This window comes from Mustelus asterias, chromosome 1, assembly GCF_964213995.1.
Source record: "Mustelus asterias chromosome 1, sMusAst1.hap1.1, whole genome shotgun sequence".
Taxonomy (NCBI): Eukaryota; Metazoa; Chordata; class Chondrichthyes; order Carcharhiniformes; family Triakidae; genus Mustelus; species Mustelus asterias.
In genome coordinates, this window is record NC_135801.1 from 37,644,296 (window position 1) to 37,666,359 (window position 22,064).

The 22,064-nt window shown below is 42.6% G+C and overlaps 1 protein-coding gene across 9 annotated transcripts in view; it reads right to left on the bottom strand.

Moving 5' to 3' along the window:
* The window catches only part of kiaa1109 (KIAA1109 ortholog), a 449,716-nt gene that overhangs the window by 188,404 nt on the left and 239,248 nt on the right, over positions 1-22,064 (bottom strand). For all 9 annotated transcript variants that reach the window (XR_013497649.1, XR_013497648.1, XM_078211413.1 and 6 more), the window contains 5 exons: positions 21,050-21,196; positions 17,120-17,247; positions 15,639-15,841; positions 12,929-13,126; positions 8,958-9,169 (listed from right to left, as the gene is read on the bottom strand). Coding sequence is in view for 7 of the 9 variants with exons in the window: in XM_078211413.1 (XP_078067539.1) it covers positions 8,958-9,169; positions 12,929-13,126; positions 15,639-15,841; positions 17,120-17,247; positions 21,050-21,196 (888 nt within the window). In the remaining 2 variants the exon portion in view is untranslated. The remainder of the gene's footprint in view (positions 1-8,957; positions 9,170-12,928; positions 13,127-15,638; positions 15,842-17,119; positions 17,248-21,049; positions 21,197-22,064) is intronic.

Genomic DNA, 22,064 nt, shown 5'->3' on the forward strand with positions numbered 1-22,064 from the left:
TGTTATTTAGAGAGGAAGAGATGTGACAAGACATCAATGTAAGAAGTCTCACAACACCAGGTTAAAGACAACAGGTTTATTTGGTAGCACAAGCCACTAACTTTCGGAGCGCTGCTCCTTCATCAGGTGAGTGGGAGTTCTGTTCACAAACAGGGCATATATAGATACAAACTCAATTTACAAAATGAAAGTTGGAATGCGAGTCTTTACAGTAATCAAGTTTTAAAGATACAGACAATGTGAGTGGAGAGAGAGTGAAGCACAGGTTGAAGAGATGTGTATTGTCTCTAGGCAGGACAGTTAGTGAGACTTTGCAAGCCCAGCCAAGTCGTGGGGGTTACAGATAGTGTGACATGAACCCAAGATCCCAGTTGAGGCCGCCCTCATATGTGCGGAACTTGGCTATCAGTCTCTCCACTCACATTGTCTGTATCTTTAAGACTTGATTACCTGTAAAGACTCGCATTCCAACCATTATTTTGTAAATTGAGTTTGTGTCTTTATATGCCCTATTTGTGAACAGAACTCCCACTCACCTGATGAAGGAGCAGCGCTCTGAAAGCTTGTGGCTTGTGCTACCAAATAAACCTGTTGGACTTTAACCTGGTGTTGTGAGACTTCTTACTGTGCTTACCCCAGTCCAACGCCGGCATCTCCACATCAAAGATATCAATGACCATAGTTTTTTTGACACTTGTAGTCAAAGAGAACAAGTTACAATTCATGAGTTTTTGTAACTAAGTGTCCATGTGAGCGACTAGCACACTATCTTCATTGTATAGGAGTTCCCTAATCAAGATGTGCTGTATTTTTATCTTCACTTCCAGACTGGGATAGATTGCAAAACTAACCGGGCGACCTAATATGCAAGTAAAACCCTTCAATATCTCCAGGAAAGCCAAAGGTCAAGGGCATGGAGACAAAAGTAGCCTACAAACTCAGAGCTATGGCACAGTTGTTTTACTCCATTCTTCACCATGAAATTGTTAAAATGGTGCCATCAAATTGATGTGGCGATGCCAGCATTGGACTGGGGTAAACACAGTAAGAAGTCTCACAACACCAGGTTATAGTCCAACAGGTTTATTTGGTAGCAAAATCCACTAACTTTCGGAGCGCTGCTCCTTCGTCAGGTAAGTGGGAGTTCTGTTCACAAACAGGGCATATAAAGACACAAACTCAATTTACAAAATAATGGTTGGAATGCGAGTCTTTACAGGTAATCAAGTCTTAAAGGTACAGACAATGTGAGTGGAGAGAGCGTTAAGCATAGGTTAAAGAGGCGTGTATTGTCTCCAGACAGGACAGTTAGTGAGATTTTGCAAGCACAGGCAAGTTGTGGGGGTTTCAGATAATGTGACATGAACCCAAGATCCCGGTTGAGGCCGTCCTCAGGTGTGCAAAACTTGGCTATCAGTCTCTGCTCAGCGACTCTGCATTGTTGTGTGTCGTGAAGGCCGCCTTGGAGAACACTTACCCGAAGATCAGAGGCCGAATGCTCGTGACCACTGAAGTGTTCCCCAACAGGAAGAGAACACTCTTGCCTGGTGATTGTCGAGCGCTGTTCATTCATCTGTTGTTGTAGCATCTGCATGGTCTCCCCAATGTACCATGACTCGGGACATCCTTTCCTGCAGCGTAACAGGTAAACAGCGTTGGCCGAGTTGCAAGAGTATGTACCGTGTGCCTGGTACATCTCACGTGAGATGATGGCATCCGTGTCGATGATCCGACACGTCTTGCAGAGGTTGCTGTGGCAGGGTTGTGTGGTGTCGTGGTCACTGTTCTCCTGAAGGCTGGGTAGTTTGATGCGGACAATGGTCTGTTTGAGGTTGTGCGGTCGTTAAGAAGCCATCCCCAACGGACAAACCCTCCGTATACACAGGATCTGCTCAGATGAGGAAGATCGCAACAGACAGCTCCAGACGCTGAAAGATGCCCTCATAAGAACAGGATATGGCGCTCGACTCATCGATCGACAGTTCCGACGCGCCACAGCGAAAAACCGCACCGACCTCCTCAGAAGACAAACACGGGACACGGCGGACAGAGTACCCTTCGTCGTACAGTACTTCCCCAGAGCGGAGAAGCTACGGCATCTTCTCCGGAGGCTTCAACATGTCATTGATGAAGACGAACATCTCACCAAGGCCATTCCCACACCCCCACTTCTTGCCTTCAAACAACTGCACAATCTCAAACAGACCATTGTCCGCAGCAAACTACCCATCCTACTACATCAACAATCACCAGGCAAGAGTGTTCCCTTCCTGTTGGGGAACACTTCAGCGGTCACGAACATTCGGCCTCTGATCTTCGGGTAAACGTTCTCCAAGGCGGCCTTCACGACACACAACAATGCAGAGTCACTGAGCAGAGACTGATAGCCAAGTTCCGCACACATGAGGACGGCCTCAACCGGGATCTTGGGTTCATGTCACATTATCTGTAACCCCTACGACTTGCCTGGGCTTGCAAAATCTCACTAACTGTCCTGTCTGGAGACAATACACATCGCTTTAACCTGTGCTTAACGCTCCCTCCACTCACATTGTCTGTATCTTTAAGACTTGATTACCTATAAAGATTCGCATTGCAATCATTACTTTGTAAATTGAGTATGTGTCTTTATATGCCCTGTTTGTGAACAGAACTCCCACTTACCTGACGAAGGAGCAGCGCTCCGAAAGCGAGTGGATTTCACTACCAAATAAACCTGTTGGACTTTAACCTGGTGTTGTGAGACTTCTTGCCATCAAATTGTACAGTATAATGCAGATTTCATGGAAAGAGTGGATGAAACTAAGATTGGATGAACAGCTAATTTTCCACAAAATCTTGTGCCAACATGCCCTGATGCCAGTGTTGAATGTTTTAGTAGGATCTACAAAGTAAGTTAAAGAAGTATATCCCATTTTCTACACTTTTCCTGCAGCTGGTGCATGGAGAAGAGCATGCCTATTGTAGCCAGCATGGAAATTGTACTGTGCTTCATTATACTTTAGGTCTGCAAGGAAATGAAAACTTTTCTTTAAAGTATGACCCCATAAAAGGCCTTCCCAGTAATGCCAAGGAGTGAGATGCCCCTGTTATTTTTGCAATCTCCTCCATCATCTTTAATTTTATATATTGTGTCAAGCGCAGACGTGTCTACCTCACGGGAGTAGTTCACAGTAGTGTTCAACCCAGTGGGACAGCCATTTGCTTAGGTCAATACTTCACCATCTGCCAACTTTAGAGGGGGACAACATTAGTAATAGTAGAACCGAGCACTGTCTTGATTCCACCGTACATAACATGTAGGTTTCCATCATCACAAGCAGTTTAGGTTTCTGGAAATAGGTTGATCCAGTGTTTATTTGTGCAGTATCTTCCTGTCTTTTGGCATGATTGTCTTGGGTACTTACAAGTCATGCTGTGTTCGAGCTGTTTGGTTTATGTTATTCATCAAGTGGGCTTTACTTTTTGTTTCAATGACAGATGTCATCTCAGCTGAGTAGGTCTCAAATCAGCTTTTGTTGTGGATTATATGTTTACCAAATGTTGCTGCTGCTAATTCATAAATAATTGAACTTAATGACTTTTAACCTTCATCAGTATCAATATCAGCATTTCCTGGTAACCTTTTAGAGCAGACTTGTCCAACGTATGGCCCATGTGCCGCAGAAGCCCCTCCATGACCCCCGTCAGAGAGTTTGAAGGCTTTTGCATGGGACTGCTCTTCCAATCACAGCCTGTTTCTCTCCCACGTTTGCACTGATAGGCTCACTACTGAACCTGTCAGCGGTAAACAAGGAAGAGAAACAAGCTGTGATTGGAGGAACAGCGAAATCTGGCAACCTCTGCACTCCACACTTCACTCCCCCTCCCCACTGTCCCAGTTTACAGTGCTTTTCCCAGCTCTAGGCATGTTTCCCCAATTCTCCCCGTGATCCTGATTCCTCCCCATGTTCAATCTGCTCTCAGCACTTCCCTTGGTGGGCACCCACATTTGGATGCTGCTAGGCCTCAAGCCTTGCTGTAAGTTTCTCTTCCCTTTTCATTGCACCTCCCCCACTCCCGCAGCCAATTTGGTGAGTGAAGGTAAGTGAGTGAGTGTGGGCGAGTGAGTGAGGTGGATGGATCAATAAGTGAGAGTGGGTGAGTGAGGGTGGGTGGGTGAAGATGGCAAAGTGAGTGAGGTTAGTGGGTGGATGGGTCAGTGGAGACGGTGGGTGAGGGTGTGTGTGCCTGAGAGAGGGTGTGAGTGCATCCCTGGGCAAGGGAGAGAGAAAGGGAGGGAAAGAGGGAGGGAGGGGAAGAAAGAGGAGGGGTACGAGAGAAAGACTGAAAGAAAAAATGTTTGCACACGAGTGCGTGTGTGCGCGCGTGCGTGAGGGTGAATGTGTGTGTGAGAGAGAGAGAAAGGGAGAGAGAGGGTGTAAGAGAGTCTAAGCAAGAGAGTCTAAGCAAGAGTCTGAGCAAGTGAATGAGTGAGAGAGAGGTGCGTGTGAGAGCAAGCGAGGCAGAGACAGTGAGTCTGTATGCGTGTGAGAGAAGGTGAGTGTGTGTGAGAGAAAGAGGGCGAGTGTGTGTGAGAGAATGAGTGTGTGTGTGTGTGTGCGCACGCGCGTGCGTGCGTGCGCGCGGCGCGCGTGTGAGAGAGGGAGAGCGAGAGGGCGTACATGTATGTGAGAGAGAAAGAGAAAAAGGGGTTCACCCCCCCCCCCCCCCCCCCCCCCCCCCCCAATAGGCAGTCATCTACTTTCACAATTGGTGAGGGCAAGTAAGTGAGCATCTGCGACTGAAAGTAATCTGGACACACTCACTCTTACCCTTTATATGCGAATGGCTGTCTTGATTTTAAAGGAGAGTAATACATAATTAATTTATTATTGTGCTTTTATTCACTCAGCAAGTTGTTTCATTTCATAAAACAAATTTTAAATAAAAGGTTGTCACATGTTCTGCCAAACCTTACCGTTCTGAAATTTGCTCATTGCCACCCTCCCTTCTGCTTGAATACCAATGTGAGGTGCTGGTAATTGGCATCATTTCTTATGCTAGGCAGGCCATCAATTTTGAAGCTGTGAAAATTACGGGGTGCACCTTCACTCTGCTGCTGACAAGAGAGTCACCAGTACCACAACCTATGCTGTGATAGATGAAGGCAAGGAGAATATTGGGCAAATTGCATCTTCTGGTGATAAACAGGTTAAGTTGGTGCCACTGGTTAGGCCATGGATGGCACCATGATACTTTATGGTGACATTTGCCCCGAAATGTTGTTGATGCTAAGTTCATTCAGGAGTGTACAAGATCAAAAAATTTATCCTTCTCTGAGATGCTAGCATACAAGTTTGATGCACAAGCACAGATGATGTTGACAACAGATGCAGAGCAATGAGGTGTCCAGAAGTTGCTATTAGTGGCTCAATTAACTACGTCAATCTACTGCTGCCTGTGAAGCTAACAATATGCTCACAGTGATCTTCTGCACTGATGCCATGCCAATAGGAAGTATAGTAGCCTCACGTACAGAGCCTGTGTCAGCTAATCTAGTTTCCTGTGGAGCAGCAATTTCAACATTAATATTGAGTAGCTCACAGTCAGTCAGTGTCGCCTGGCTGTAGAGTGTGGGTCACTGTTCATGCCAGGGCACATAGTCCTGACATGTTAGCTTCTAAGTCGGAAAATTTCTCCTTTCCTCCTTTGTTTGCAGCATAGCCTAGATATGGGCTTAGGAGATGCTGACTTGCCTAACATCTGAATCCCACAACCCCCTTGACCCCCGAACTTGTGGGCTGTTATCAGAGGAAAGACAAAAGCCTATGGTAGGGATTTTATGATCTTGCTCCACCCAAGACCGGAAAATCTCACCCAAGGTCAACAGACCTTCCTATTGTCCGCCCCTCGCCCGCTCCGATTCCCGTAACGGGCGAGGCGGTAGAATTCCAGCATATGTCTGGAGGCTAGTGGGTTACAGGAGGAAACATCAGGTGGCTAAGATGGTTTCAGCTTTACTTCCTCAGCTTTTTAACTCTTTGTATTGTTAATGGTAAAGGGGCCACCCAGTAGGGGCCAGATCACCAAAGATGTAGATATGCCTAACAAGTAATAACAATAAAAAGCTGCCCTGAGGCAGTTCCAGTGGTGAATTTCATCACCTAGCTGAGTCAGTCCATGCTCCCTTCCTAAACAACCAGCTCTTTCCGCATGACCAGCCCCTAGCAACAGCTGGTGAAACCCAGCCTCAGCACTAATCCCCCTGGGTAAAGCCCCCACATCAGCAACACACCATTGTAAATTCTTTTGTTTTCTACAAGGGTAGAGTTTCCAATTCAGTTAACAATTTGTACTGAATTAGGAAAATTTCTGTCATTTTCTGCACACATTAGAAACTAGCTTAAACTTTCCATAACTCAATTCCCCAATCCAGTTTTCTGTGTTGGATTCAAATCCAAACCTGAGATGAGTGAATAACAAGTAAACCAGCTGAACCACAAGGCCTAACTCCCAAAATGTACTTTTCAGATGAGATACAATATATACTGCAGCGAGAAATCACTCAGTTGCTAGGTTTATTGTAAAGTTCAAAATAGTTGTCCTGTTTGAAACATTTTGTTTCATGATGAACTCCACTGCACTAGCAGTTGATACTTGTGTCTATTTTATACATTTAGATTTGTAAAACAATAAATCTGCAAGTTGTAAAGTACATAAAACCTAAAAAATGTTGCAGAATCTCAGAATCATGACTAACATACAATTAAGACAATGTTTTGGATAATGTAGATGAGACACAGACTTACAAATCAATTAAATTTATTATGCTTCAATGTTACAAAACAATGGAAGCCGCGGTAATAATCAACAGTAATTAGCCACTTGGCATATGTCATATTTTACAGCTGCATGTAGAAACATCGTAAGAGTTTTAACAACACCAGGTTAAAGTCCAACAGGTTTATTTGGTAGCAAATACCATTAGCTTTCGGAGCGCTGCTCCTTCGTCAGATGGAGTGGAAAGAAGCAGCGCTCCGAAAGCTAATGGTATTTGCTACCAAATAAACCTGTTGGACTTTAACCTGGTGTTGTTAAAACTCTTACTGTGTTCACCCCAGTCCAACGCCCGCATCTCCACATGTAGAAACATCACCATTCCTGGCCAGAATAGAGATGATTCGGTAATTCCCTGGTCATTCACGCTGGATTGACACACTGCTGTAAATGACTCAGATTGACTTTATGCACATAATTTGCATGTAACTATCCCCCAATCACTGAATAAATCACTGTGCTTTTATCAGAAGATGTTGCTGCAGTTCTAATCCCAAGTTCTATTTGCAGCAAACTCTTTTTAAATAGACTCAAATAGACTTTATTTCTTTGCTTGTTGAAAAAGGGGGGGGGGGGGGGGGGGGTGGAATATATAACTAGTCTCAGTAATAGTAACCATGGCAATAATGCTTAATCGTTATAAAAATCCATCTGATTCACAGTTGGCCCTTAAGGTATTGAGTTCTGGCCTACAGGTGACTCAAGACCTACAACAACCTGGTTGACTCTTAACTGTGGGACACGGCGGACAGAGTACTCTTCGTCGTCCAGTACCTCCCCAGAGCGGAAAAGCTACGACATCTTCTCCGAAGCCTTCAACATGTCATTGATGAAGACGAACATCTCGCCAAGGCCATCCCCACACCCCCACTTCTTGCCTTCAAACAACCACACAACCTCAAACAGACCATTGTCCGCAGCAAATTACCCAGCCTTCAGGAGAACAGTGACCACAACACTACACAACCCTGCCACAGCAACCTCTGCAAGACGTGCCGGATCATCGACACGGATGCCATCATCTCACGTGAGAACACCATCCACCAGGTGCACGGTACATACTCTTGCAACTCGGCCAACGTTGTCTACCTGATACGCTGCAGGAAAGGATGTCCCGAGGCATGGTACATTGGGGAGACCATGCAGACGCTACGACAACGGATGAATGAACACCGCTCGGCAATCACGAGGCAAGAGTGTTCTCTTCCTGTTGGGAAACACTTCAGTGGTCACAGGCATTCGGCCTCTGATCTTCGGGTAAGCGTTCTCCAAGGCGGCCTTCACGACACGCGACAATGCAGTATCGCTGAGCAGAGACTGATAGCCAAGTTCCGCACACATGAGGACGGCCTCAACCGGGATTTTGGGTTCATGTCACATTATCTGTAACCCCTACGACTTGCCTGGGCTTGCAAAATCTCACTAACTGTCCTGTCTGGAGACAATACACATCTCTTTAACCTGTACTTAACGCTCTCTCCACTCTCACTGTCTGTACCTTTAAGACTTGATTACCTACAGACTCACGTTCCAACCATTATTTTGTAAATTGAGTATGTGTCTTTATATGCCCTGTTTGTGAACAGAACTCCCACTTACCTGACGAAGGATCAGCACTCCGAAAGCTAGTGGCTTTTGCTACCAAATAAACCTGTTGGACTTTAACCTGGTGTTGAGAGACTTCTTACTGACTCTTAACTGCCATCTGAAATGGCCAATCAGTTCAAGGACAACTAAGGATGGACAACAAATGATGCCCATATCCGTGAAAGAATAAAAACAAAACTTTCCAATAAAATACATCGTTCGCTGCATGTCCTGTCATAAGACCTGTCCTGCCTTCACATCATGGCTGGCACAGCATGCAAGTCAGTGGCTGTAACAGCAGTGTCAATAGACACAGCACTCATCTTTTATGTAAAACAGCCAGTGTCTGAGATGCATGTCCAGTTATGGTCTGTGATTATATTCTTAAAATCAACATGCAAATAAGCTGCAAACTCACTATTATGTACTGTATACTGCTTAATCACTGATTTGTACCTGATATAATTTTAAAATTTAAATCAACTGAGATTTTGTGTTAACAGGTTTTAGTAACATTTTGAATGCATTTATTAAGTGCTATTAAATGTTACCTGATCATCAGATGCTGAATTTCCAATGTTATCTGAAGTTGGACTTCTTTCATCACGAGGGAGATTATCTTCCGATACATCAGTGCTATAGCCGCTGCCAGTTGGAGAACCAGTAGAATCACCCGATTTTAGCATTCCGTTCCTTTCTGCTGTATTTGATTTCCCAAGAACACCCATAACATTGTACAAAACAGCTCCTGACTGCCTTCCTCCTAAGAAACCAAGTACAGTAACAATACTTGACATGACAAAAACATATACACAAATCAATTTTCAAACATCGTACCCAAGTACCATATTTAACAAAAAAATACACTTTTTGCAAGCAATTTCACCACTTCCTTTTGTAATGGCTCCTAGATTTCAAGCCTCTCTCAAAAGGGCCAAGCAATCTGCATGACTTACCTGCCCTGAAATGGTTATCACTTGGCACCTCCACAACCTAACAAAATTTATGGCTGTTTAGCCTGTAACCAACCACCATGTGATTCAGTTGCTGCATGTTGCTTATCTACCTTGGATCATTTTCAACCTTTCTGGTTCAGGCACATCTGGATTTTCATTCTTGGGAAAACAAGGAAGAGCTCTCTCTTACCACCCACCCCAATCCATCCTGAGATAATTTTGATATCAGAACAAGGCAACTCTAAGGCTGGGCTCTGCAGACCACAGTACCTAATTTCGCAAATAAATGAGTTTATTTTGATCAACCTGTATTTATGTAGCATCTGTAACAAGATAAAAGTCTCAAGGGGTTTCACTGGCGCATTATAGAGCAAAATCTAATACAATGGGATCTTTCTGCCCCTCTTCAGCGTGTCTTGCGGCGACAGTAGACGGCATACCACTTGCTGGCGACGGCATGTAATGATCCCACCATTGTCAACAAGGTTTCCAGTTGAATGCAATCCTTGCTGCTGGGAAACCCAGTAAGAAGTTTAACAACACCAGGTTAAAGTCCAACAGGTTTATTTGGTAGCAAAAGCCACACAAGCTTTCGAGGCTCTGAGCCCCTTCTTCAGGTGAGTGGGAATTCTGTTCACAAACAGAACTTATAAGACACAGACTCAATTTACATGAATAATGGTTGGAATGCGAATACTTACAACTAATCCAGTCTTTAAGAAACAAAACAATGGGAGTGGAGAGAGCATCAAGACAGGCTAAAAAGATGTGTATTGTCTCCAGACAAGACAGCCAGTGAAACTCTGCAGGTCCACGCAACTGTGGGAGTTACAAATAGTGTGACATAAATTCTGATTCTAGGATCGCATGATAAAGACTCAGGAGGAAAAAAGCAGAAATATTTATGTGAAATAGTGTGACATAAACCCAATATCCCGGTTGAGGCCGTCCTTGTGTGTGCGGAACCTGGCTATCAGTTTCTGCTCCGCGACTCTGCGCTGTCGTGTGTCGCGAAGGCCGCCTTGGAGAACGCTTACCCGAATATCAGAGGCCTCTGATATTCGGGTAAGCGTTCTCCAAGGCGGCCTTCGCGACACACGACAGCGCAGAGTCGCGGAGCAGAAACTGATAGCCAGGTTCCGCACACACAAGGACGGCCTCAACCGGGATATTGGGTTTATGTCACACTATTTCACATAAATATTTCTGCTTTTTTCCTCCTGAGTCTTTATCATGCGATCCTAGAATCAGAATTTATGTCACACTATTTGTAACTCCCACAGTTGCGTGGACCTGCAGAGTTTCACTGGCTGTCTTGTCTGGAGACAATACACATCTTTTTAGCCTGTCTTGATGCTCTCTCCACTCCCATTGTTTTGTTTCTTAAAGACTGGATTAGTTGTAAGTATTCGCATTCCAACCATTATTCATGTAAATTGAGTCTGTGTCTTATAAGTTCTGTTTGTGAACAGAATTCCCACTCACCTGAAGAAGGGGCTCAGAGCCTCGAAAGCTTGTGTGGCTTTTGCTACCAAATAAACCTGTTGGACTTTAACCTGCTGTTGTTAAACTTCTTACTGTGTTTACCCCAGTCCAACGCCGGCATCTCCACATCAGGGAAACCCAGTGACAGGAGCCTGCCGTCAGTGGGACCATATGATCCCTGCAGCAGGAATTTGGCGCAAGTCACGCAAAGTGACTATTGGGCATTAAACCTAAAGCTTAGTCAAAGACACAGCTTTTAAAGTGCATCTTAAAAGAGTTAAGAGATAGAGGGAGTCAAAGATGTAGTAGGTAACTTCCAAAGGTTAGGGGCTTGACAAATAAAGGTACAAGCATCAATAAAGGAACAACCAAAATCAAGATATCCAAGGAGCTAGTAGTAGAGGAGTGTAGATATCACAGAGGGTTGGAGGAGATCAGAGATAGGGAAGGCCGAGGTTGTAGAGCGATTTGAGAACAATGATAGGATTTTTTTAAATAAAGGTTTGATGTTTCTTAACTGGCAATCAACTGGGGGTGAGAACAATTGTAAAAGTTAAATCGAACCTGATGCCAGTTCAGACATAGAATCCCTACAGTGCAGGAGGAGGCCATTTGGCCCATCGAGTCTGCACCGACCACAATCCCACCTAGCCCCTATCCCTGTAGCCCCACACATTTACCCTGCTAGCCCCCCTGACACTGAGGGGCAATTTATCATGGTCAATCAACCTAACCTGCACATCTTTGGACTGTGGGAGGAAACCGGTGCACCCAGAGGAAACCCACGCAGACACGAGGAGAATGAGCAAACTCCACACAGACAGTGACCCAAGCTGAGAATCAAACCCAGGTCCCTGGCACTGAGAGGGAGGAGTGCTAACCACTGTGCTACTGCCCTGCCCCATATGCAGCAGCATTTTGGATGACCTCAGTTTTTTTTATTCTTTTAATAGGACATGAGCATTGGTGGCAAGGCCAGCCTTTATTGCACACCCCAAATTACTCTTAAGGTGGTAGTGCACAGCCCCCTTCGAAATCATAATACCATCAGGCAGAGTCAACATGGTTTTGTGAAAGAGGAATCATGTTCGATATATTCATTAGCATTCTTTGATATGGGTCAATTAAGTGGGCAAAAAATTGGCAGATGGAGTGTAATGTGGGAAAATGTTAGGTTCTCCACTTTGGTGGAAAGACAGGAAAAGCAGAATGTTACTTAAATTGAGAGAAGCTGCAAAATGCTGTGCTACAGAGGGATCTGGATGTCATCATACAAGAGTTCACAAAAAGCTATTGTGCTGGTATGGCAAGTAATTTGGAAAGCAAATGGGATTTTGGGCTTTACTGCAAGGGGGAGGAATATAAAAGTAGGGAAGTTTTGCTACATTTGTACAGGACAGCGGTAAGACGACACCTGGAGTACTGCACACAATTCTGATCTCTAAGGAGAGATTACTTGAATTGGAGGCAGTTCAGAGAAGGTTCACTCGGCCAATTCATGGACTGAAGCGTTGCCTTGTGAGGAAAGGTTAAGCAGGTTAAGCCTATACTGATTGGAGTTTAGAAGAATGATTGGCGATCTTATTCAAACCTCCAATATTTGTGGGGTCGATGCTGAGGAGATATTTCCTCTTGCAGGGGAAATCTAGAAATAGGGAACAAAAGATCTTTAAAAATGGGGTCTTCCAATTAAGACGTTGATGAGGTGGAATTTCTTCTTTCAGAGGATTGCAAATCTTAGGAATTCCCTTTCCCATAGAGCAATGGAAGCTAGTTTATTGAATATATTTGAGGACAAGTTAGACAGATTTTTGGTCAACAAAGGAGTCGCGGGTTAATGAGACAGACTGGAATGTGGAGATAAGGCCAATATCACATCAGCTATGTTCTACTTCCCAGCAGAGCAGGTTGGAAGGGTGAAAAAACCTACATATTTTCCTACTTCTTATGTTGTAAGGCAATCTGATTTACAGCAATTGTTATAGCATAAAGTGGCTACAAACAAGAATTAAACGTATTTCTTTAAATAAAACCAATGTTTTTCGTTGTGAACTGCACAGGAATAAAGAAAACTAGCCTACCTTTAACGGTTAAATTTTCAATTCCACATTCAAACATTATCCATCCCCATTTCTCCACACTCTGAGGAGTTTTACTTGTGTCCGCAGCTTTGAGCAGTTCAGCATCATCCATAAAAGTAAAATCTTCCAATTCTTCTAATGTGAAAATAACTTTTGACTTCTCAAAAGGGATTGCAGTGATTGAACATATTCCTAAATCTTAATGAAGGTAAAGCATCAAAAGAATATTAGGATACTCATTCTAAAATTTAATCAGAACAATTACTAATATTCAACAGTTCATTTAGCTCTGTAGATTTCACTTTTACACCATTTTTTCTTAATGATCCAAACATAAACTCTAAATAACGTTATTTCTGCACCAAAGTTTTTAAAATAACTTTAAACATTTTAATTTTGTTTTCACATCCCTGTGGCCTCATCCCTTTGTTTCTCTGAAACCTCTTCCAACCCTACAATCCTCTGAGATATCTACGATCCTCCAGTACTCATGCCTCCATCAATATGGTCCTCTCATCCCTCCCTATATCTTCTGTCCTCTCTTATTCTTCATGACAATTTTTAAAACCTACCTCTTTTGACTAAACATTTGGTCATATGTACTAATATGTCCTCATATTGCTCAATGTCCAATTTTATTTGATAACAATCCTGTGAAGTGTATTGGTACACTTTACCAAATTAGGATGCTATATAAACGAAAGTTGGTGCATTTGCAATATTGAATCAACTAAGAAACGGATTTAATGTTGAAGAGTTGATGATGTCCAATCCTTGATCTAGAATGTTTTATTTATTCCCAAAAATTCAAGAAAACAACACATGCATGTTTAATCTCCCACCACCTACTGCCAAATATTTTGAATTTAAATATGCTAAAATAGGTTCTGTATGAAGCCAAATTCTTTTTAGAACATCTTCTTCTGTAGTTTCTTCGATAGTAGTTTTGACTAGATTCCAGTTTCATCTCACTATGAAAGCTATTTATTCTATATCAACAAAGATTATACCAAAATCTGTCAAGAATAATAATTATACATTTTTGCAATCACCTGGTTTGGGGGTGGGGGGGGGGGGGGGGGGCTTCCAAAGGAAAATAAAAACATGATTTAATGTTCAGAAAAAAAAGTTACAACTTTTATATCCTTCAATGAACATCACTAAACCAGATTCTCTGGTTATTACATTGCTGTTTGTGGGAGTTTACTGAGTGCATATTAGCTGCTCCATTTCCTACATTACAATAACTACAGTTCAAAAAGTAATTAATTAGCTTTAAAACATTTTGAGGTGTCCAATGGTTGCAAGAAGTGATATATAAATGCAAGTCTTTCTTTTTATGTGTTTTGATTTTTGAAGTTTGGGCAGCACGGTGGCACAGTGATTAGCACTGCTGCCTCACAGCGCCAGGGACGCGGGTTCAATTCCCAGCTTGGGTCATTATCTGTGTGGAGTCTTTCCCCGTGTCTACGTGGGTTTCCTCCGGGTGCTCCGGTCCAAAGATGTGCAGGTTAGGTGGATTGACCATGCTAAATTGTCCCTTAGTGTCAGGGAGATTAGCTAGGGTAAATATGCATCACAATCCCATCCAGGCCCTATTCCCCATAACCCCATGCATTTACCCTAGCACAGGGAGAATGTGCAAACTCCACACAGACAGTGACCCAAGCCAGGAATCGAACCTGGGTCCCTGGTGCTGTGAGACAGTAGTGCTAAACCACTGTGCCACAGTGCCGCCCAGGGACCCGGGTTTAACACGGACAAATGTGAGGTGATATGATTTGGAAGGTCGACTGCAGAAGTGTACAGTAAATGGTAGAGCTCTTAGAAATATTAGCAATACAGAGGGATCTAGGCGTGCAGATCCACAGTTCCCTGAAGGTGGCAACTCAGGTGGACAAGGTAGTCAAGGCGGCGTATGGCATGCTGGCCTTCATCAGTCAGGGCGGGCGCTGAGTATAGGAATTGGAAAATCATGTCGCAGCTATATAAGACTTTGGTTAGGCCGCATTTGGAGTATTGTGTACAATTCTGGTCGCCACACTACCGGAAGGATGTTGATGCATTGGAAAGGGTGCAGAAAAGATTTACCAGGATGTTGCCTGGTTTGAAAGATATGGACTATGAAGAAAGGTTGAACAAACTTGGACTGTTTTCATTGGAGCGTCGGAGGATGAGGGGGGACCTGATCGAGGTTTACAAGATTGTGACAGGTTTAGATAGAGTGGATAGTCAGAGTCTTTTTCCCGAAGGGTCAATTACTCGGGGGCATAATTGAAAGTGAGAGGGGGAAACGTTTAAAAGAGATGTAAGGGGCAAGTTTTTCATACAGAGGGTGGTGAATGCTTGGAACGTGCTGCTGGAGGAGATGGTAGAAGCAGATTCTATAGCAACGTTCAAGAGGCATCTGGATAGATACATGAATAGAGGGATATGGATCATGTAGAGGCAAGAAAATTAGTTTAATTTAGAGAGGCATCTGTGTTGGCACAGACTCAATGGGGCGAAGGGCCTGTTCCTGTGCTGTACTGGTCTTTGTTCAGATACCAGCTGATATATATGAACAACTAACTAGATTACTCGTGATTGTGTTGATAGTGATCTTAAAATAGAGACAAGTGTACACTGCTTTCTAACTTCTTTCACAAAATTTAAGCAGAAACTTAGATGATAACTGTGAATCATTATTATTCTAAGTTAGTCATCTTACCTGTCGTGCTAAGACCTCTTAACTGACCATGTATACGATGGACATTGAGCTTGGCTGCCAGCTCTTTTCCCCTCTCTGCTCCTGAATTTGATCTCAGGGAACCAGATGACTGTGGTTGCATCTTACTAGTATTTACATACTTATCAAATGCAACAGATGTTCTGCCTGCATCAGGATTGTTGCTTCCATCTTCTACTATACCCCTGTCAGCAAAAGTTGTACAAAATAAGCTTCAGACAAATTTAAAATCAAGCACTTATTGCATATGCAATGCCAACTCAAAAACCCCTAAACTGCAAGAAATAACCATCTTCTAAGATTTAGTACACCGAATCCGAATTATTTTACAGGATATAGATTAATCCATTTACACTTGTGAGCTTGTGCTTCAACAATTTGAGGAGGTAACTTTTCTTTATTAAAACATTGAACGCTATGTATAATTGAATTGTGAATGCAAGAAAAGGACTAAGAGCAGAAGTAGGCAATTCAGCCCCTTGAGTCTGCTCCGCTATCTGATATGATCATGGCTGATCTGTTTCAGCCTCAACTCCACTTTCCTGCCTGTTCTCTATAACCCTTCAACCCATTACTAATTAAAAATCTGTCTATCTCCAATGTCCTGGCATCCACAACACTCAAGGTCGTGAATTCCACTAATTCACAACTCTTTGAGAGTAATTTTCCGCAGTTCTGTCTTAAATCTGCTATCCCTTATCCTAAAACTATGAACTTTTGTTCTAGATTCCCCCACAAGAGGAAACATCCTCTCTATGTCTACCTTGCTAATCTCTTTAGCATCTTATATACCTCAATTAAATCTCCCCTTATTCGTCTAAACTTTAGAGAGTATAGGCTAAAGCTGTTCAATCTCTCTTCATAAGACAAACCCCATATCTCTGAAATCAATCAAGTGAACCTCCCTTAAATTGCCTCCAATGCAACTATATCCCTGCTCAAGTAAGGGGACCAAAACCATGCACAATACTCCAGGTGCAGTCTCACTAATGCCTTGTACAGTTGCAGCAATACTTCCCTTCTTTTATATTCACAATGCCAAAATGCCATTTGAAAAGATTGAAAGTCCAATACAAGATGGAAAATCCACTATAATTTCTGACAAAGACAGTTTAAACCTGTCAGGATGCTGTCCATGAAAAGTCACATCAAAGGTAACATGTTAACCAAAAGCTAACTTTGTCAAAATTGATAACTGATATAATTACTAGCTTGAAATGTTTACAAAAGCAGTAAAACTTTAGAAATTTAATAGATCTTAAGAATCCTCAAAATAAGGTTTACACTCTTAAACTGTGTGCATCATTCTGAAAGTTGAAGCAGTCTCCTTTCTGGATGAGACTGTAATTCCCAAAAAACATTCTTTTGCGGCAAGCAACAAATGTAATGGCTATTACTGGCCTTAATTATGTACTCTGAATGCTTAAAACAACATTCCCCAAAACAAAGCTTTATTAATTTACCTGTTCATCAGAATTTGAGTAGAAATTCTGTCAAAGCACAGTGCAACAAGAGAAACCTGAGTAACATTCTTATTTGAGCTGAACGTTGGAGGTTTTTCCACTGATGCTTGCAAAAGACATAAATTCACCTGCAAGTTTTCAAAAAGAAGTCTGATTAATGTAGGTAAATATGAATAGTGTTGTTTTAATAGGTAACAGATGGGATATGGGTTACACTGGCAATGCAGGAGTAATTGTCCATCCCAAGCTACTGCTCGTCAAAAATTAACCATTCAGTATTGGACTGGAGTCAGATGTAGGCCAGACTAGGTGAGGTATAGCCGATTTATTCCCTACCAAGTACAGGTTAGCCAGTTGAATCTTTGCAATCATTTTATGGCCATTTGTCTGCAGCCAGCCTACAAATGATCAGATTCAAGGAAATCTTGCCATGATCATAGAAGATAGGAACAGGAGGAGGCCATTTGGCCCTTTGAGCCTGCTCAGCCATTCATCATGGCCAGGGCTGATCGTCCAACTCAATAGCCAAATCCTGCTTTCTCCCCATAATCTTTGATCCCATTCACCCCAAATGTTATATCCAGCTGCCTCTTGAATACATTTAATGGTTTGGCATCAACTACTTCCTGAAGTCATGAATTCCACAGGCTCACCACTCTTTGGGTGAAATGTCTCCTCACGTCCGTCCTAAGTGGTCTACCCCAAATCCTCAGACTGTGACCACTGGTTCTGGACTCCCCCACCATCCGGAACATCCTCCCTGCATCTACCCTGTCTAGTCCTGTTAGAATTTTATAAGTCTCTATGACATCCCCCCTCATTCGTCTGAACTCCAGCGAAAACAATCCTAACCTAATCTCTCCTCATACATCAGCCAGAATCAGCCTGGTAAACCTTTGCTGCACTCCCTCAAGAGCAAGGACATCCTTCCTCCGAAAAAGAGACCAAAACTGCACACAATACTCTAGGCATGGTCTCACCAAAGCCCTGTATAATTGCAACAACACATCCCTGCTCCTGTACTTGAAACCTCTCACAATGAAGGCCAACATACTATTTGCCTTCTTCACTGCTCACTTTCGACGACTGGTGCACAAGGACACCCAGGTCCTGCTGCGCACTCCCCTCTCCCATTCAGGTAGTAATCTGCCTTCTTGTTTTTGCTCCCAAAGTGAATAACCTCATCTTTATCCAAATTATACTGCAACTGCCATTGATTTGCCCACTCGCCCAACCTGTCCAGATCGTGCTAAAGGATCTCTGCGTCTTCGTCACAGTTCACCCTCCCACCCAACTTGATATCATCTGCAAACTTTGAGATGTTATATTTTGTTCCCTCATCCAAATCATTAATATATATTGTGAATAGCTGGGGTCCCAGCACCGATCCCTGTGGCACCCCACTAGTTACTGCCTGCCAATTTGAAAAGGACCCAATAATTCCTTTGTTTCCTCTCTGCCAACCAGTTTTCTATCCATCTCAAACCCCAAACCCATGCACTTTAATCTTGCATGGTAATCTCTTATGCGAGACTTTGTCAAACACTTTCTGAAAGTCCAAATATACCACATCGACTGGCTCCCCCTTGTCAACTCTACTAGTTACATCTTCAAAGAATTCCAACAAATTTGTCAAACATGATTTCTCCTTCATAAATCCATGCTGACTCTGTCTGATCCTGCCACTGCTTTCTAAATACTCCGCTATAAAGTCCTTGATAATGGATTCAAGAATTATCCCCACTACTGATGTTAGGCTTTGCATTGCCAACCCGGTGCCACAATCACTGTCACTTAACTGTACAAACAGTTCCTACTTTCTTGTGGGAAACTATACATAGACATCAGGTCAAGATCTTCACAGGCAACTGGAATAAAAGGGGCTGGGAGAATGAATGATGACAAGTTTGTGGAAGTGTACAAATGTTGTAATGAAATGAGGTACCCTGTAATGCAATTGAGGTGCTATGGAAGTACTCCTGCCAAATAATGCTTTTTTGTAAAGAATGATGAATAGAAAGCCATTTAAAAAAAAAAAATAGGGCCTCACTGTCCACACTTTTCCAGTTCTGCTGTCAGACTCCATACCCCCAATTGGATCCTTCTTCCAATGCTGAGAGTGTGCCAAATACACAACAGGCAGCCTGTAGTCTTTCACTACCTAATGCCACCAGATTACATGGTCATGGCACTCCTGCTTCATCACAAAAAGGTACCAAAACAAAATTAAATGTGTTTTTACTATATGCCCATGAGTGTTAGTTAATCATGCAAATCAGTTTTGCCTATTTGTGCACAAGTGAATGCAGCATCTGCATGGTGTCTGTGGTCTCATTACTTGCCCATGAATGGCTGCACCTTTTCTTCAGAAAATCCTGTGCACAAATTCATTATATACAATTTACTCCCAAATATTGAACATTAAGAAATAAAATGACTGTCTTCAGATCATTATGAGATTCTAACTCACTTCTAGGGCAAAATCTTCCTCTAGGCTCAGGAAACTCTGACCTCACAAACAGCATGCCTGACCTATGTGAGAGTTCATATGCCATTTTTGACCTTTTTATATCAGGATCAGGTTCGCAGTGCAGTTTGAAAACCATGCTGGTGTACATCCAGAGTATGCTTGGGCCAATTAGAAGATCCACCTCCATTTTTCAACAGAGTATTCAAACTCCCAACAGTGTTTTAAGCCCCCTCCCCCCCCCCCCGCCCCCACAAATCCTGCTACTCACCAGCCACATCCTCCACCCAAACCCATTCTAGCCCATGCCCCCTCAAATCACCCACGCCACCTCCACCCCACTTCCACGTCATCCTTGCAACCTCCATACACTTATGTATCTTCCATAGCCACTCATTCAGTATGGACTATACACAATTCTCAGTTTCCTTGCAATATAAATGGAAAATGTTTTTTTTTAAATAAACCTCTCACCATCTAATAAAAGCCTTCAAGTCATTAATACTCAAAAAATTAATTACGCTACATAAAAAAAAACTTTCTAATGCTAGCAATCCTATTAGCTTGTGTAAACAAACCAGAAACCACATCAATGGGACAATCTGTTATCACAACTTCTTGAAAGTGTTATTCATGCTCAGATAAATGTCACACCTACAATGGTGAAACTCTTTAGTGCCCAAAACCCAGCCAGCGTTCAGAATGGCCACAGCTGTCCAAACAATATTATTCTCTGTTAAGGATAGAATAGAATTTCGAATTCAAAGTAAGAAGGAGGTGGTTAGATTATTTTTTCCAGCCTCATTTTTTTTCCCCCCCCAAGTGTCAAAACCACGTATTTCTTTCATCAGCCAGAGCCATTTAAATTATAGCAGAAAAAAATGAGAGCATAGGATAATAGGATGTGTTGCAACATTCTTTATTGCGTCATAGTGCTTTCTCCATTCGGAAAGCACTGTAATGCATATGAACAGAAAAACAAAGCTGGTCAAAATAACTTGCCTTTAAAAGACACATCCATGTGATGCACCACTGCATTAAAAACATATCTACAGTATAATACAGCACACAGTAGTGGCATGAGAAGGCATGAAAAACCTTTACTTTTACCTTTCAGACTTCTCAGCAGACTTCATATTTTCTTCATCAACTCTCAAACCTAATTGAGATTTAACAGGCTTTTAAAATTCCGAAACTGTATATGAAAATTGTGTAGAAGGAAATCCAATCTTCATTTAAAATGCACATTTTGCACACTAGATATTTCTGACCCGCAAAAAGGCCAGAGGAAAATAGCAGTGAAAAACTGGATTTCCTCCAAATAAAGTCTGAGTGGCCAACTGCGGACTGAAACAGACCTCCATACCCAGATGAAAATTTGGCCGCTAATCTTTAAGGGTGTGGGTAATTTTTGCCAGACCATGTTCAAAAACAAATAATTTATAGTAATTGAATGTTGATACCTTTGGTATGGAAACATTAGCTTGAAGACCCTTGATTTTTACATTATCTTGTTTAGTTTCAGGATTTGTCCGTGTCTGTCCAGGCTTGGTTATACCAGTTGTACCATTTTCTATTTTGGAGGTTCGCCCTTCATGTTTTGAAGTTGCCTACAGAGAGAATATTTGTTCAACACAAATGTTCAAAATAACAAAGGCTAAAGTAGTTTACCTTACCAATAGTTAGTTAACAGAGAGAAATAAACAATTACAATGCACGATAAGGAAAATTCTGTTTATAATCTCTCCTGGAAGAAATCCTGGTAGCCTTCTTCAGAGCTTGAGACATTCTCGGCAATCAAGTTCACATCTCCCATAGCATGGTTAGAAATACGAAATTTCATGTGACAGTCCAATAAGCAGAAGGTTTCATTGATCACAGCAACAGCTTGTGTGCATTATTGACATCATTCTATCTACTTATGATGGACATGCAGCAAATTCGTTTGAGAGGGGGTAGCTTCATGTAGTCCTCTTTTACTGATGGCTTAAGAGACCAAACCAAGAGAGGTAGTTTATTCCACAAGTGCTATGTAGGAAGTGGTTGACAGATGTCATTGGCTTGACATTTTTGGTGTTTGGTGTTAGTGCCTGTTATCAAGTCTTTGTAGGTACAGATTATCATGATGGCACATACTAGCCCATAGTTGTTGTCGTCATTTCGCTCTGTTATTCACTATTCTCTCTCGGGTCAAAAATCAATATTTAGGGCCTTCATGTTTTCTATGCTGCAAATGTGTCTGAGCCAGAAAAGGCACCTCTGCTTGATGAATGCCAACAGACTTGAGGTTTGCTTTTGAGAGGGCTGCCACATTCTCAACTTTGTCCTTCCATGAGACGTTAGGAATGCAGTGCAAACAATGAAGTTGGAAGTTGTTGTGCTTCCTTTCTTGAAACCTGCAAGTTGTCCATGTTTCACAGCCATACAACAAGGTGCTGAGAACACAAGCCTCGTAAGCCAGCAGCTTGGTCCTAAAAG